The 18,159-nt window shown below is 38.3% G+C and overlaps 1 protein-coding gene across 1 annotated transcript; it reads right to left on the minus strand.

Annotated features, from left to right (window-relative positions):
- Positions 1-6,369: 6,369 nt before the first annotated feature.
- prdm13 (PR domain containing 13) lies at positions 6,370-16,125 on the minus strand. Its single transcript, XM_007892957.2, has 4 exons — positions 15,985-16,125; positions 13,651-13,782; positions 13,397-13,517; positions 6,370-8,037 (listed from the first exon to the last, which is right to left on the minus strand). Exons 1-4 carry the CDS (start codon positions 16,123-16,125, stop codon positions 6,557-6,559), a joined length of 1,875 nt encoding a protein of 624 aa, XP_007891148.2. The 3' UTR covers positions 6,370-6,556.
- Positions 16,126-18,159: the final 2,034 nt, after the last annotated feature.

Below are 18,159 nucleotides of genomic sequence, written 5' to 3' on the forward strand. Positions count from 1 at the left end.
TATATCTTACTGTTTTAACGGGAATGATAAAAAAAAGTTAACCTGTTAAAATAATTTCCAAGATTGATATGTGGAGCCTTTTGGCAAAATAACTACACCTGGTCGATGGTAACATTGCATTAAAATATTCATCAGTTTCCAAATTGACTCTGGGCAACTGATTCCCGATATCAAAATCAATGAGGAACCGTACATAAGTGCTATTTAATCCATGATATCGTCATTACTTTATATAGTATCTATAATATAATTTCTCTTTGACTGCAAATGTAAAATATACTTTTTTCAGGAAATGTCCACAGTTGAATAGAATTTTCAGAATGCAAGCATATAAAGTGCCTGAAATTGTGTTTCATTGTTTTCCTTGTGGGCAGACCTTGCATGAGTGACATGCATAGTGTGGTGGTTAGAGTGCTCGCCCCAAAAGCGAGAGGACCTGGGTTCAATTCCATGCGGGGCAAAACCTTAGGCAAGATTCCTTACTCCACACATACACACACCTCTTGGTGTGGGTTCAAGCTTCACATTGGGATTTTGAACTCAGGATTGAAACTCACACTCCAACACAGTGCTGGGAGGAGGGGGTATTGCATTGTCAGAGGTCGCTCTCACAACAGTTCCCCTATTCTCTCTGATACTCCTCATCCTGCAAATCACTATAAATAATATTAATGTTTATTTTTCAGAAATTGCATCAAGTTACCTAAAAACCTTGTTAAAAGTCTTTAAGAAAAGCTAAATTAGTGGTAGTGACTTTTTTTCAAAGGGGTGGGGGGGGGGTGGGGGGGTGTGAATTAGAAGTAGTAATAGAAGTGTTGAAGTGTTTCAGGTTGCCTATAGTTCCAAATAAAATTATCTTTTCCATGTATCTTGTAAGCAATGTTGCTGAACTCAAATAGACTATAGTTAGGGAGGAAGCTTATTTATTCCTACTTTCCTTGTATTATTGCATTAATGGTTTGAAAAATAATGCACTGAAACATAAAGGCACAAACCTTCATAAGGTTTGTTTCTTAAAAAGATATATTGAAGGTAAACAGCAGCTCAATTTTCTTTTAACAGAACAATACCATTTGGTTTCATTGTTTGGGTTATGACCCTTCATCAGTGTTCTGTTGATCCACACTCAAACCAATGCAGATGGTGACCTTTGTGACAGGTGAGGCACACTTCTGTTGGCAACCTAAGAGTTTGCTTAAACAGTTTGACTATCTTGTTACTATGGCTGTGGGCCCTTCGCACATACCCAATGTCTTGGCCTCTCTCCCACTGGCCTTTGCTCCTACGTTGGTCCCTCTCTCCCGTTGACCTTGTCCAATTCACTCACCTCCTGCTTGATGGTCTTGCAATGCTCGCTGCCAGACAGGGAAATTCTTGGTGAGGCAATGACTGAAAGTTGCCACTGCCGCTTCCTAGCTTCTGATTGCTGGTCAGATTCATAGTAATAGGAGAGAAATTAAGAGGGATTCATTTCTTGTCAATAATTAGAATTTGATGGCAATTAAACAAGAAGAAGAACAATTTACATTCATAGAGCACCTTTCATGTTGGGAGGAAATGTCAAGGCATTGCTGACTAGCAGCTCATGCTGTGGATGGAGGGCACTCTGGAGGATGGGAAGTGGAAAGGTGTCCAAAAGCATGGTTCCAAAAAGATACCTCTTAAGGTCCCATTTAAAGGTGAGGAGGAAGGAAACTGCTCCGGGACCCTACATCGCGTGAAAGGTGCTATATAAATGCAAGTTGTTGTTGTTGTTCAGGAAGGAAATGGAGGAACACCAGGAGGGAGTTTCAGAGAGCGGGGGGCAAAATGCCTGAAGCTTGCCACCAATAGTGGAAAGGATCAAGCAGGGGATACAAAGCACGCCAGATAAAGTTTAAAATTGCATTAAAAATGCATCGGTCCAAAGCTGTAATAATCACAGGCTTCCTTTTGCAAGTGATTTTGAACCAATGCCAAACTGCGCAGTGAAGCTTGTTGGACAAAGTTACAGAGCACATCTTGAGTTAGTGTTGCATGAAAGGGAGTACCACACTGCCACAAGGCATGAATGCAGCATAACCAGGGCATCAGTTGGAGCTTGTACGTGCACTTTTGTCGTATCAACTCATGTTGAGACCACAGTGTTAGACGATAGGACTAAATTAGGGCAATCAACTAAAAGGGACTCAGTGATTTGTGTCAATAAAATTGTGCCTAAAGTTGTAACTGAGTTAGACTCTGTACAATTTTATATAATGTAATGTAGTTATAGAGCATCAACAGATCTTTTTATTCCCATTAATATCAATACTGACAGTTCACATACCAACCAAAAAAGTATGGCCAATCCACATATGTCACTAAGAGCTGCCACATCCAGGATATCTAAGAGAAAATGTAGCGGCAAGTAGGAATGCTGATAATCTGCCCCAAGATCCAGGAGGAGCTGCAAATGCTGGTCACTTTCTGAATAACATTTTATTATTTAGCTTAATTTTTTTTTAAACGATAGAGAAAGTAGAATTTTTATTCATTTTGGTGTATAACTGGATATATTTAATGCCTTAGGAAAATGTAATATTGTAAATAAAAGTATTTCATTCTTCACTTGTTCATGACATTCTCATACCCACTCTGCCTTTTTGCATTCATAAAATTACTGTTCTGAATTTCTTATTTTATTCCTTGTTTCAAAATACTTACAAATTACTGCACTTTTAGTTTTAATGCCTTTCATGTTGGGAGGACATTTCATGTTACCTCACAGGATAATAATACTACTACTACTACTAATAATAATAATAATCCTTCCATTTGATAGAGCACCTTATCATGTCTTCAAGACGTCTCAAATATACAGAATATACTGTAAAGTGCGGTGACTATATTTTGTAGGCAAACAAGCAATCAGTTTTCATCCAGCTCTGTCCCACAAAGAGCCATGAAGTGAATGATCAATGTAACCTGACCACTTGTCTGTAACTATTGTAATTAAATGAGTAAATAATAGTCAGCATCATTATCAAGAACCTCTGTCTTTGGGCTGGTAGTTTTCTCTCCATCTTTGTGATACCTTGACTGGCCTTGAGAGAGGATTGTGCGGTCATCAGTCTTACTCCTTCAAGTGACCCATCTCTCTTGTTTATGCTCCTTTGTTTGCTTCAACAAAACAACATGTTGATTGAGATTGAGTTAAAAATAATTTGCATATTTGTAGTACTTTATTGTGTAACTACTATAAAACGTAGTGACTATTTTGTAGCCATTCTGTACATAGCAAGGTCCCACAAACAACCATGCAGTCATTGATTTGTTTATTCGGAGGACTGTTGACCAGCATATCAGGAGAAACTTCTATGCCTTTTTTGAATAGTGGAAGTTGAATAGTGGAAGTTGAATAGTGGAAATAGTGAAAGGTGAGAGTGCTACCACCTGAGCTATACTGCCACTTTATGACTCACCTTGATTTATGGCACACCAGGAGACCCCATCTCAATAATTGTATCGTTACTGAGAGCAAACAATTTTGTGAGAAAGCCCAGTATTATCAGTTCAAACTAACCCAGAAATTACAGTTCGCATCTGATATTAACAGATTCTGGGCAGGGCGAAACCTTGGGCAAGGTTCCTTATTCTACACGCCTGATAATAATCCCTCAAGAAAAAAATAAAAGTAATAAAAATAAAGTAATAATCCCTGAAAATAAAATTAGTTATTCCATCCACAACTGTTTGTGGGACACTGCTGTGTGCAATTGTCTGCTGCGTTTCGCCCACAAATACACAGTCAATTCACTTTACAGTACATTCTGTGAAGCACTTTGAGACGTCTAGAAAACGTGAAAAGCGCTATATCACAAGCAAAGTTTATTATTATTATTGTCCTTCACATTTTAATTTGAATTACCTTTAAACAAAGTATACAATAAAATGCTGTGCGATATGATTCAACACTGGCCCGTAGTAACTTAACTCACCCTTTGTTGTGACGCCTGTGACTTTCTGATTTATGAACCATATCTCATTTCATTGTGTGCCCTCTGTTTAAAAACTACCTGCAAGCAGAAGGGTCACAGTGATGGATAAGTCAATGTTATTCCAGACAACCAATTTGAAACACTTCTATTTGTTCGCTAATGGTTTTAAACAACCCAGCGGATGATTATCTGCTGGAAGGGAAGAGCTGTAGATGTAACTGCAGGGAAGAATTGCTTTGAGCATTTGCTATCATCCGGCACTTTACAGGAGGTCACAATTTTGAATGTTTTTGAGGTGTGGCTGAGTCCTGGGTGTGCTGTGTGGGTTTATTAAATAGGTCTTCGTAGAAAACCATAGCACAGTGACGGATGCCTCAATCACATTACAGGCACTGTTAGAGGTATCCAGCAGACTGAAGATGTTATGCCAACTCGGCTCTGCTCTTGCCCTGGGCTAACTGCAAGTAAAGAAAAGGTCTGCGCGCACACATGCAGTACACATATGCACAATTCCACTGAACGGGTGTCCGAATTGTATTTTTTATTAGTGAAGAGTTCAGCAATTTTCAATTAATGTGAAAAACCTTAAGTGCGTTCAATTGTGTTCCTTGAGAAATCTGCAAACTTGATTTTTGCTCAATTCATTTTGTCCCAGTTTATACCATAGCCAGTGCAAAGCTCCAATGAATTGGCGAGGTGGACCAATATTTTTCTAATCCTCTAGTCGATTCTATGTCAATGGTACAGCCAGCCCTGTGATTCCTTGAACTCATCGCTGCGTGAAAGCAATCCGGAACACTCTGTATAAAAGCAAGCCCCACCTCCACCCTGTCCCAATTTGCCATATGGAAGTGATATAACAATATCAGATCACACAGCAACCAAACACAGAACGAGTATTGAATAAAACTAAGATGCATTCTGTAAAAAAATGGATCCGTTAAACTTATTGTCTGAGGAAACTACACAGTTGATCTTTTCTGTAAAACACTGGACCAAAATGTTGAACCACACCTGTAACCTCCACCACAGATCAAAGTTGTAACTAATCCTTAGATTAAAGAAGAACACTCCACCCCTTCTCAATGGTGTACTTGTGAGTGGTATGTCTTTTACTAATGTGGATTATTTAGATTTTAAATTCGCAAAGCACAAAGATGAAATAAATGTATCACTATAGTATCTGACGTATCTATATTATAATAATCCCTGTACTATTGCAGGGCAGCAAGAACTAAAAGGATGGTTTATTAAATGTAACACCATTTGATCAAATAAAAGGATAAAATGTAATACAAGGAACGCGTTAGGAAACGCCGCCAAACTTACCCCAAATATAAATTTATCTTTGAATATTAGTGCAATAATTCAACATTTTTAATCCGCTTAATTTGTGGATTACAGAGCGAAGGCTTGTTTTACAGTTTTATGAGAAAGATTATTTTTTATATATTTTTTAATAATCCCCTCCCACCCCACCCCCCACTCACGAGAATGTGTTATTTTCGAAGAAAATCGCCAATTATTCTTATGACATTTTAATAACTACACCAGAAAAGTTAGAATAAACGCTGCCATAATCATACAGCTTTTAAAAAAAATTATCATAACCGGAATCCTTTAGGAAACCAAATAAGAATGAGGCAAAGTAAAATCGTGAAAAGTTTAAGTACGTTTATTCGAAAATTCTCGCACAATGCTTTGGAACAAAAAAGCAAATAACAAGTGCACTGTACATCATTCAATGTAAAAACATAAAATACACAACAATAGTGTTTTGCTACTTCACAGAGAAAATTATATTTTCTTTAAAATTATATATAGCATTATCACGTGCTTTCAGATTCATGCTCTTATTATGTTCTCAGAAAACGTATTTACAGAATGACGTCCCAAACAATCGTGGATGTCCGATTTTAAATAGTTTAACTACTGATCTATCAACAAAATTGCTCTTGCCTTATGCTTTGCGTCGCCTCATAGTGCTTTAATGCTTGTCTTTTAAAAGACGCGAGTTCATACACACACACACACAAATGAACCATTGCTCCCAATACTAATTTTCAAGTCACTCTCAGCTTTCGGTTTTCTTAATAAACTAGTTTGACCTTAACATATGTTTCTAAATTGCCAACCTTTCCCCTCTTAGCACCTATCCAACCTACCGATCATCTGATTCCCAGATGAGGTAAGTAGTACTAAATGGAAATATGTCGATTTGATTAATACGGATACTTATGCCATTAAATCGGCAGGTAAATACTCAAGAGGATTATATGTAGATGATTTGATAATGTGTTTTATTCAACTTCAATCTTCTTTTAAAAATATGGATATTTTTGAATACGTTTTGTAATCACATAATACAGTATCACAACTGAAGTCATATGGTACTTATATACTGGCCAAATCTATGGATATTGTGGATCTTTAATAAATACCCTTGCGTTAACAGTAACCGAAAGGCACTATTCCTATCATTGTATGTACAAAATAAACAGTCAGAGATATCTTTAGACATTTTCAAGCAGAATTTGATTTTTTTTCTTTTTGTTTGGCAATTTAGTATGTACTCGCGTCAGTCCTTTGTTATATATCTACTGGTCGTTGTTCTTCGCCGAATCTTGATCGCTCTGATCATCTGTGAAACAAACATCTACGTCGCTCTCATTGCTGTTGTCAGTCTTCTGTTCAGCGTCGTCCAAAGACGTTTCAGTTTTATTCTCTGTTTTGTGCAGAGTTTGCCCTGGGTGTCTCGATTTAACGTGCCTCTCGAGATCTCTACGACGCACAAGCACCTTGCCACAGAACTCACACCTATAAGGCGTGTTACCCTCCGCATGCAAGCGGATATGTTTGTTTAAGTTGCTGGGGTCGCCAAAGGGTCGAAGGCAGACTTTGCATTTTAAAGGTTTGTAGCCTGTATGTGTCCTCATGTGGATTTTCAGTCCGTATTTACGGGAGTAGAGTTTTCCACAGTACAAGCAGAGGTGGCCCTTTTTGGGTTTCCCACTGGATGTGGTGGTGGTGGGTATGGACTCCAGTCTAGCTCTGCTCTTTTCTGCAGCAATGCTAGACAGTTGTTGGGTGTGCATGGCGATTTCTCTGTCAATGTTGGTGATGGAGCCAAGTTCTGAGTTGAGTGCTGGAGCTCCAAAATAGGTTACAGACTCTGGATATTTGATCAAATTGCTGAAGTGAAATTTTAAGGGGTAATAGGGAGGGCTGTAGAGAAGTTCCCCATTGTAGACCGTTAAGGGCATTAAGGGGATGTTGCATTCTCCAGAGTAAGGTTTTACTCCTTCAAATGACGGGATGGAAAACCTCTCAAAATGAACGCCTGTTGGAATTGGAGTATAACGGTTAGGAGATAAATTAGTGTGAAGGCCCCTTTCGACATGCTTGAATGCAGATGTCTCTTCAAAGTGAGGAAATAAAGGGAAACTCCTCAATGTGTTGCTGCATGGTAGCACAGGGGACGGGGGCTCTATGGAGTGGACACACTTGGAAGAGTGATTTGCGACCATAGTCTCGCTGGAAGAACGTGGCGATTTCATGTTGCTCAATAGTTTATTAAACCCCAATCCGTTTATTTTAATAGTGCTGTCTTCTCTTGGATCAGAAGATATTAACTTTGATAATCCGGTAGGTTTAAAGGCAGATCTAATACCAGGATGGAAGCCCATAGCATTGACTATTGAAGAAGTCCCACTTATAGTTGCAAGAGGTCCATGGTTTCTGGCTGAGTTAACACTCATGTCCAATGCTCTGTCCTGTTCATCCTCGAGTCCCATTCTTTTCTTGATCACAGGCATTTTGGTGGAGACTGGCGAAGTTGCTCGCTTAACCCCATCGATAGAGCCGGACGAGATCTGATGGCCATTCCTCAGAGGTGTTGATACACTAGCTATGTCGGCTGATTTAGGAGAGCGGGTGTAAGTTTCCGAGATTCTGGATTGATGGTTATTGATGAATCCCCTGCCGTTGCTCAAAGCACAGTGAAAATGGATATGAGCTTTCAAAGTGTTAGGATATTTGAATGTTCTCCAGCAGTACCAACAAATGTAACGCTCCTCTCCTGAAAAAAAAAGGTAAAGAAGAGAAAGGTAAGTTTGGGTGATGTGGTCATAAATATTTTCCATGGATATTACAAATAAAAAATATCACTGGAAAATACATGGCTACAATAAGAAATAGAACAAAGTATTCAAATCGCCTCATTAACTCTAATAAAAGTACTCTAAGTCAACTGAATGCCACAACACAAAGACAATAAAATATATGATAGGATTTCTAGTTATCAATAACATTTCATCAGTCAGGGCTGAAAAATGCATGGGTTGTAATTAGCTCAAACTTCAAACTATCATGTATCAAATCCTTGGTATTTAGTCTTTAAGAGATTATCTTATTTAGAACAAGTGCTTACCCCCTCATCCATTACTATGACCCACATTCTTTCATTATCTGCTTAAATGTCAATAAATGTACCAAGAAGTCAATGAGGCAATTCATTTGGTGAGATGATTCTGAAGTAATTCTCAGATCTATTATTTGATTATTCTATCTAACCAGGAAATGCAAGCCTGATCAGGCATGTACAATCCAGACAGTTATAATGTTTTGGCCTTTGCTAGCCTTGGAGGTGATAACAGCTGTTCCTTGAAATCATGGGGCGCTTGAAACAATGCAGTTGGTCCATCTGTTGATGTTAAAGAAAGGAGGCGTATGGCAAGGAACTGAGCAAACTGCCCAAAGAACAATCTATACATCATGAGCTTCTCATTAAAATCAGAACAATACACATATGAGCTTTGCTATTCACCCGCAACAATTCCTTAAGGTGTACTCATTTGTAAACCTTGCAAACAAAGAATGACATCAAGATGTTCACTTTACAATCTAAACACCATTTTGCATTTTTTTTAAATCCAATTTTCTTCCCTTCTTGCTGAGTTTTCTTTCTCTCCTCTTTATTTTTATCACACCCGTTTTGCCCTCTTTATTTCCTTCGGTGCACTCTTTACAGACGTGGTCTCCCAACACGATTCTCTGTCTATTAACGGGATCATATTTTTTCTTGCGGTCTGCAATATTCACTATGAGATACGTTTTCCAATTAGAATTATAGAATCATACAACGTTTACAGCATAGAAGGGGGGCATTCAGGTAAACATGCAAAGTAGGAAGGGCAATATTATACAATAATAAAAATGTAATTGACTGTTTCAAAGCGTACATGTTCGAATTGCATTTTATATTATCCGTGTGCTATTGGAATAATTCACTGAAACAAATAGTTTTAAAAATGCGACTGGGGATTTGAAACGTCAAAATGTACTGCACTGCTGGAATCCAAGTTAATATTTATGTGAAAAGAGGTTAAGGAACACGTTCTCTCCTCCACTCCATGAATTAGAAAAGGATTGGGTTTCAAGGATTTAAAGTAACCAGAAACTTGTAAAGTGGAAATCATAACCTTTTACCTGTTGAAATGCATTTTAGGTTCCAACTGAGTTTCTCGTGGATTAACTGTACAAGATTATCACACACTAATGTAGGTGTTTGTCCAGCACCTTGGGACGTCCCCCCGACGTGAAAGGTGCTATACAAATATAATTTGTTGTTGTTGTTGGGTGTTTCTGGATACTTAAAAATACATAGAAGCAAATTGACTCCATTCTGTTTTTTTCAATCTACACATTTGGAAAGTGAAAGCGAGCCAATATTGTCAGGTATCGGGGTATTCAAATGGAATAAAAACTTCTGGTACAATCATACGACCCAAAGGTGCACAATCCCTGATCCAATGATCTATGTGACAATTTCAGGTAAATTTCCTGAATTCCAACTCAAATAGTGATACGGGTTTGATGCTCTGGCACTCATTGCATGGATCACCCTCACAAAATGAAGTCAATTTAAAAGAAAATGATGGAGGACACCACGATAGATAATCAGGTGATATTTTTATATGGTTTGAGATAGTTTTTAACAAAAGTAAGTGTAAGACTCGTGGGAATTGTATTACTTAACTTATGCAGTTATCCAGTTATTTATAAATGGTAAAACCTTGTCGCCAATCGACCTGGTTTCGTCTGTGTTGCAGCATCTTGATAAAACTTCATTGCAATGTAATTCTACAACGTAGTTGACGGTCGCCACAACACCTTGAGCTGTTTGCAATCACATACTTTGCAGTTTATACCCACAAAAGCAACAAGAAGCTCAACAGTAGCTCCTGCTCTCTCTTCTGTGTAATATTATTCAGGCTCTCTCATGCGCAGCCTATCCAGCCTGGGTTATAGTAGGTGGTCTTTGTAGAGCCTTATAGGAAGTCTAAGCCAGAGGATTTGTACACTGTCTGCTGGCTTTTGGGAGTGTCTGCAAACCTTACTTTTAATTGCTAAGGCGGGTTGAGGTGCTGTGTTCGAACCACAGTAATCCTATTACCTGGCTCTACAGCTACAACCTGTCATGCCAATAGATGTCTCAATCTCTACATTATTCCTCCCCTATACTGAAGTTTGGAAACAGCGAGCGGACATCTGTTATCTGAACTCACTTAAGAATAGTTCCTAATATTTAACCCATAGAGGATTAAAATATTGCATTTGAACATGTCAACAAATTTTACCTTTTTTGTATAGATTCCTAAGTCCATTTTCACCACTTCGGTGATAAACCAACATTACAGCATGATTTTATCCTTATGAATTAGTATAAGGTTCACCTCTTGGGAACTATCAGTGCAATTCAGCATTGAAGGATTTAGCCGTAAGGATCATCATGTCGTGATCTCTCATTGACAAAACCCAACCAAACAACACCAAATCACAAAACGTTTTAAGCAAAAATGTTATTTTGTCTGCAAAGGATGACTTTTGTTAAAATACATTGTATCCGTGTGCATACTTTTTTAACTGCCAGTTAAAATATTGAATCTCAGCAGTACCTAATATATAAATAACTCTTAATAAGATTAATAAACAATAAAGGTCTGAAATTCCATCTAGTCTCACTCCATATCACTGATTATTTTATCTTTAAAAAGTTAAGCTTGCTCAAAAGCGTGGAAAATGATAATAATAATCCTTGCATTTAATATAACACCTTATCATGTCGTCGAAGTGTCTCGAAGCGCTTCACAGAATATACTGTAAAATGTAGTGACTGTGTATTTTGTTGACGAAAATGCTTAACTCCAGTCTCAATTTGGAAGCTGCGGTTCGTCATGTCCCAGAAAGGATCTGTTTTCAAATGTAAGTTGAATTTAAGAGCTTTCTACGATTCTGCGAAGTCTTACATTTCAAAACAAAATTGACTTATGGGCTTAGACTATGTGGAATTTCGGGCCACTTGTTCACATTGTTTGGATTTACAATTCCATATGTGAAAGGCGTGTTTCTGGCGTTGATGACAAGAAAGGTCCAATATATATATAGATCTGGGAAGCTTCTGTACAATTGCCCTTCACCCCCACAATAGCAATCTACACTGTTTTGCAGTCTAATAACGTGGACATAAAACCCATAGATTGTCACAATTAGATCTATCATGTGTATTTGCTAATTGTGGGTGAAAACGTTCAAGGGAAAATAAGTGTTTATGTCACACAAGCAGATGCAAATATGTAAATTCTGTGTACATAAAGGTGCGTATATTTGAGTGACATTTAAATATTCAGTTCGAATTTACAGGAAACTAAACTAAATGAATGCTAATGTATGGGTGGTATGGATAAATATGAACAGGTATATATCTCCAAAGAAATGTATGGTTATGAAAAACATTGGCTTGCGGAGATTTCAACCTTTTGCGAATCGCAACAAGGTATGCCTATCTGGATTTTCTTCCAATATGTTTGCATTACTTTTGATCATGCACTTCTACTAATTTTAAGGCTTTAATTCTTCTTAAAAAGACCAAATCGTGGTGTGTACGTAATAATGTAGAAGGTTTGTAAAACGCATTATCCTGAGAAATAGACATTTAATATTAAAACGGTTAACTGTTTGATTGAGTGCTTCAATCCAATTCTAAGCAGAATAAACTGGATGTGTGTTTAAGCAGATCATCAATATAATTCCTCGATTGCACAAGTGAAATCTATAACAGTGTCTAGGCCAAGCGATGTCTACCCATTATTTAACCCTCGGCAGAAACTGATGTCAAGACAAGTGCTGTTTCTGTAAGAACATTTCTGATTCTGCACAAGTCATCCCAATCACACAGAACTCAACGCAATCTGACATCTCGTCCTCGCACTTGCAGAACAATAAAATGCAGTACGTATGTCGTATTGCAATTGTAAATTCACAGCATATCGAGCTCAGTCATTTGTTTCATTTCCATGTGTATAGAGATTCTCAGTACGTGACAGATTGACCGTCTATCTAACAGCACTATTTTTTTTAAAAAATCAATGTTTTGTACTTTTCCTCAACCCACTGCAGTACCTGTTGCAGCATAACGCGTTTAAAAGTATTCCTTTGTTTATGTATTCATTAGGTCAGAAACATTAAGTTGAGTCACTGAGAAACGACAAGTCGCTTTAATAAATAAAACAAGTTTCCATTACTCTGGTGATCCTGTGGTCGTGGCGATTTATTGCCTTGTCTTAGTTGAGATAGAACCACAAAGGAAGATTGCAAACTGAAACGTGGCTTCGTATTTCCACATTAAATCTATAGTTTAGTAAAATTACTCATAGATTCGTGCTCCCACGTTGCATTCTTTTTGATCGGGCACTTCCACTAGTTTTAAGGCTTTAACTGTACTTAAATATAGCAACTCCCACATTGATATTTTATATTAATTATATTGCTTACACATTCAGAATATTGAGGTCACCCGTCTTGTCGGCTCCCCAGTGGTCATCGACGTCCCCTCACCCACACACACACTTCTCCCCCCACCCCCCCACCCCCCTCCCCCACAACAGTTTAGCAAACACTGCCTTCTTTTCACAAATAAAAGTCCGCCTTCTTTAACTTCATCCCATAAACCTATTTCATTTACATGAAGCAAAAGTACTGCAGAACGTTTCCCTCTTGACGTTTCTCGGTGCATCGGAATATAACGTCAGAGGTTTTTTTTAAAATAAAGTAAAAAATTATACGTGTTGGATACAGTTTGAAGGATAGCCACAAGTATGTTAATACATAAATCATGGGTGGTTGTGTGTATGCTCCAGTGCATTATACAGTCACACGTATTCAACATGTGCAATAGGTTGTGTGCGTGCAGTACAGATGGCAGCCTTGAAATTAATCACTGTACAATACCTCCAAACGTGGTTAGGCAAATGCACATATATATTGGTTTAGTGGGGATACTTGGGTTGAATGTCTTTTAAAAAAAAACAAAGAAAAACATTTCAAAGCTGATATTGCATCCTTATCCAGTAAAACTGTACGCACGGTCCGGTCCGTACCTTTCTCATCGTGTGTCGGTGTAGCTGTGGTTGGGATATCAAACCACTGAGCCAGTGAGCTGGAATACCAGGCTGACAGCTCCTCCCCGGGCTGGATGTCTCTCATTGCTCTGTAAAAGATCTGCGTGGAGGAAGCAGAAAATAATATAAAAAATATATACAGCGATTGCATCCCATTTCGTATTTGTTTTCTGACCGATTAAAAAATAAATGAGAAATCTCCAGAAAAAAAAAAAAGGCCTTCTGTATCGTACCTGTCCCCCCGGCAGCTCTGTGATCGCCTCCAGATTCTGTTCTTGGTTATGTCTGGCAGCTCGGACTAACTCTATCCATTCTGGGACAGGGTCACCCGCCTCATCAACCAAGTCCCCTCTGACAAACCGCACCTGAAACAAATCCCCAGCACTACATTTTACAAAAGGAACCCCACTAACAGCGTTTTCTGCAATTGTTTTTTTTCGTTCATCATATCGTTTACTCCATTGTTTCCCATTTTAACTGTAGGCTTCTCGTGCAAATCGAGCAGCGTATGGTCACAGCAACAGAAAAAAAAAGCAATAAAATACGTTAAGATTAAAACAGAAGCAGAACACCGGCGTGCTTTGTGTGTGTTTTGTTCTGTTGGTTGCAATACGAGGTAAAGCAATTGCCAGTAATTTAAACTTGGTTAGTTGTCCAACAACAGGATTACATTTGTATGGTGTCTTTCGCGTCTGGAGGACGTCCCAAGGCGCTGTTGTAAGGTACAAATAGCGTTTGAAATGATTCAATGAGAAAGTCAAGGCAGTTGGTTTAAAGTGAGCGCTAGGTATGTTACCTGAATGAGAATTAACTGGATCGGAAATGGTTAATAATTATGATAACTAAAATTGAACCCCGGAATACGTAGTCCTGCTTAAAGCGAACGAAGTTTAGAAATGTTGGGTTTTACATAAGAGGGGTCGGGGCTCAGATCTCGACCCTGGAAATCGGAAGGTTTGGAAATATTTATATTTTTAGATTTTAATGTCGGGCGATGTCATTTTGTTTTGCAACATTACGGTACTTACAAGAGATAAGTGAAATGGACCAAAATATGTATGCAAATGTAGAATTTAAAGTATGAGTTTTGAAATTGGATTTTTCCCCCCAAAAAACAGCAGTTCACTTTTCACAAATTTTTGAATCAATCTTTACACAAATTTTGAAAATGACGTATCAAAAACATACCTAATGCTTGTTAAATTAACTGACGCCTTAAGAATGGCTTAAAATATCTTCATCTTTATTCACCCCTTTCGCCTCTGTGACACCTGTTCACATTAATAAAGCGCTGCATTTGGACTGAGGGTGTAATTGAATTTCGAGATGCAACCGCACTTATCTCTTTCAAAATCCTATTCCATCGGTTTAGCTGGGGATCTATAAATTATGTTCGATATTTAATATCAAAGTGTGCAAGCAGAGAAACTAACAGAAGCACTGAACAAAATAACCAGATCGATTGCTCTCAGCAAAAGAAACGTCAACAAAATATGAACTATAAACGAGTCCCTTCAGCCATCGAGAATCATTTGAAAAAAGTTAGCCGCAATTAAGCAGAACGGTTCCCGCAACAAGAAGCAAAATCGAAACAGACGAGAAATAAATAATAGGGTCTGTCAGGGCTTTTAAAAAGGGATTTAACGACGTTAAAAAGTTGACCATGACATATGACATAGCATCTGCACCTGTTTAATGAAGCCCATCGTAATACAGTATTACGCGATAAAAATTGTAGTCGAACAAATCCGAATAATGTATTTTCTATGTACACATCATTCTTGGAGGTACAACTATTTATTATCACAATAAATGCTATTGGTGTATTTCACAGGACCGCTGATTGTGTTCACCGATCATTAAATATAGCTTTATCAAACGAGAATGTGTGGAGTATTGACAGCCATTCCTGATTTTCTCGCCAGAAAGGTTCAAATCTATTTAAGTATTATTTTAATCAAGGTATGAGATAAATATCCGTGGGGGGAACTCTCGTGGTACGTTGTATGCTCCAAATCAACCAGTGGTAGGTAAGATAAATAACAAATCACTTACAATAAACAGCTTCGATCTCTGCTATGCATATCGCCAGCAGTAAACATGCATTAATTGAGGTCTAACCGTTCTGTTAATTGTAACCCAAAATTAATCCCCATAGCTGTACACACCAACCGACAATGACACCCACTGAAAGCTTTCTGTCAATAACTAACAAGTTTACACAGAATGGAAAATTGCAGGCAAATGCAATTAACCAATTAACTCGTAAGCAATGGATTAGGGTCCATGCCTTCAGACACCCCGAAGAAAAACCCGTAAAACATATTTCAAAATTGGGGATTTTTTTTCCCCCCGTCACCAAAAAAAATGATCTGAAATATTGTTTGATTTTGGTTTTCAGTGAAAAAAAATCAGACGCTCGTTTGAAATTGCTAACAAGCTGCTTCCAGCAATGATCAAAAGTTGCAATGTCTCAAACTAGCAACGACGAAGCAGATGTAAGATTACATTTTCGAAATGAATATATATATATATTAATATATATTAATGCAACGAAATCCTGTTACCTTTTTCTTGTTGCTCTGTTCCTTGCGATCAGACATGTATTTGCCCAATTTAAAAATGCCTTGCACTGGACCCAGCCGCAGCCCGGCTGGGATGATGCTTTCGGCGGTCACGGTGATCGCCGAGCTCCGGGGGGTTTGCATGGCACCGGGGATGCAGGGGGAAGGAACGAGGAAGAGGGATGGATTGACAGCGGATGAGAGAGATGAGAGAGATAGACACAGAATGATCTCCGCCTGCAAAATGACGCGACGGAGCCTGTGCGCTGCGCTTTTTTTATCCAAAGGGGGGACGTTGCATTGAGCAGAGTGCACAGAGTGGCTCAGTTTGGTGAGAGAGTTTTGGTGTGATCACAGCTGCGAGCCACAGCCAAGAGGGTCAGAGAGACGCACATGGAGACTTTCCCTATCCAACTGAATAATAAAGTGCTCGAAATGGCCAGGAACAATGGCCCAGGCGACCTTCCCATTCCTAAAATCCAATTTGTCAAGGGCGCAAAAAAGGCACTTGTGAATCAAAGGTCTGGCGGGACCATTAATCGTCAGCTTGTGTTATTGTCCAGCAGACAGTTACGATATTTTAAGTGACAAATTCACTGTATAATTTCTCCATAAATTTTGCCTTCTTTTATTGCGACCAACAAAACTTTGGGAAAATAAGTGACTAAAGTTAAGTCTACTTGGCTGATTCCTTTCAGGTTAAATATACTTCAAAGATTTTTCTCTCCCCCTTGTTTTTTTTTATTTTCTCAGAGGAGTGGATCTCAGTTAAACAAAGAGAGCAGGAATGTTTGGAAGACTTGTTAACTTCTATTGATTCGGCGTGTGCCGCATAGAAACGGGGCAGGTACTTGATGGTAAAACACCAGAAAAGTAGCTTAGCATCTCAAGATAACCACCATCTACATTTGTTCAGCTCTTCCGTTAAATATAAGGATGAACGGTCGGTCCATATTGCCGCACGGACGGATCGTTTTAATCTATCGAATTGAATTGCAATTCACCCAATAGAGAAAAAAAAATATTTTTTTTTCCAGCAGATTCGGAACCGTGAAGGGAAGCTCAGGCTGATCTGCAATAAATTGTTCACCTTTTCACATCTTTTCAAAAGCTTTTCTTGTAAAGCGCGACTGCAAAACGTTGCCTTTGACCATATATATATATTTAAGGAAGTGGTTCGAATAGAAAACATCAGAACCTTGTTTTAAATCGCACACCTTTCCTTTAAGACAGAATTTAATTTCCCACGAGGTGGTCAGAATGTATCGTTTTATAATACATTGCATTATTGCGTATCCTTTGAAACAGAGGATGCATTTTAAAGATAAATATGCCACAAATATAATGTCAAATATTCGTGGCAATTCTGGTTGCTTTTTCAAATAAATAAATAAATAAGAGCTCAAAGTCTCCTCTGGGTGCAGAAAGATGCAAAATGGGTTAAACGGTTATCAACGTGAAATAACTCGTTTGAATGTTTAACCTTGCATTAATGTAAATTAAACAGCTTGAACCACATGCCAAATCTATTAAACCTTATGTTATTTTTAAAGCTAATACCCAACAACGATTTTTTAAAAAAATTAAAAAATATCAAAATACGATTTTTGTAATCAAACCTGTAGAATTTCAATGATAAGAATGTGATTGTTTTAATTAAGGGTGATATGGACCGTGTTTGTGTGACTCGTTTTTATTTCTTTAATGACAAGCATTGTAGTTTGGGTGAAAAGACCACTGATATATTTTTAAAAAGCGTATTAAAATGTGACAGTAATTTTACGAGAGTCTGTGATTCAACAGCGATGAAAGGCATTTCCAGAGATGAGTTTAATGTGCTGTACACTTACTCCCATAGCACCCACCACCCCCACCCCCCATCCCCCACCCCACACCCCCACCCCCACCCCCCACCCCCACCCCCAGCCGCAGGAGATCGTTTTAAATGCAGTGTATCTATTAATTAAATATTTGAATGATTTTTTTTGATTTCATGCTATTAGCAAACACATAAATAATTCCCCTTCAATGGTAGCACTGTGTAGTAGAGGAAGCGCTGATAATTTTAAAGATTGATTTTTGTATCTTTCTAAATGCCGCCGCGGGAGACGCTTTTTTATTAGACACTGAGATGTGACAAAACCTGAAACACTGTCTACTCATAGCCACCGAGGACAT

The sequence above is a fragment of the Callorhinchus milii genome, unplaced genomic scaffold (genome assembly GCF_018977255.1).
Source record: "Callorhinchus milii isolate IMCB2004 unplaced genomic scaffold, IMCB_Cmil_1.0 Scaffold3, whole genome shotgun sequence".
In the NCBI taxonomy this organism is placed as follows: Eukaryota; Metazoa; Chordata; class Chondrichthyes; order Chimaeriformes; family Callorhinchidae; genus Callorhinchus; species Callorhinchus milii.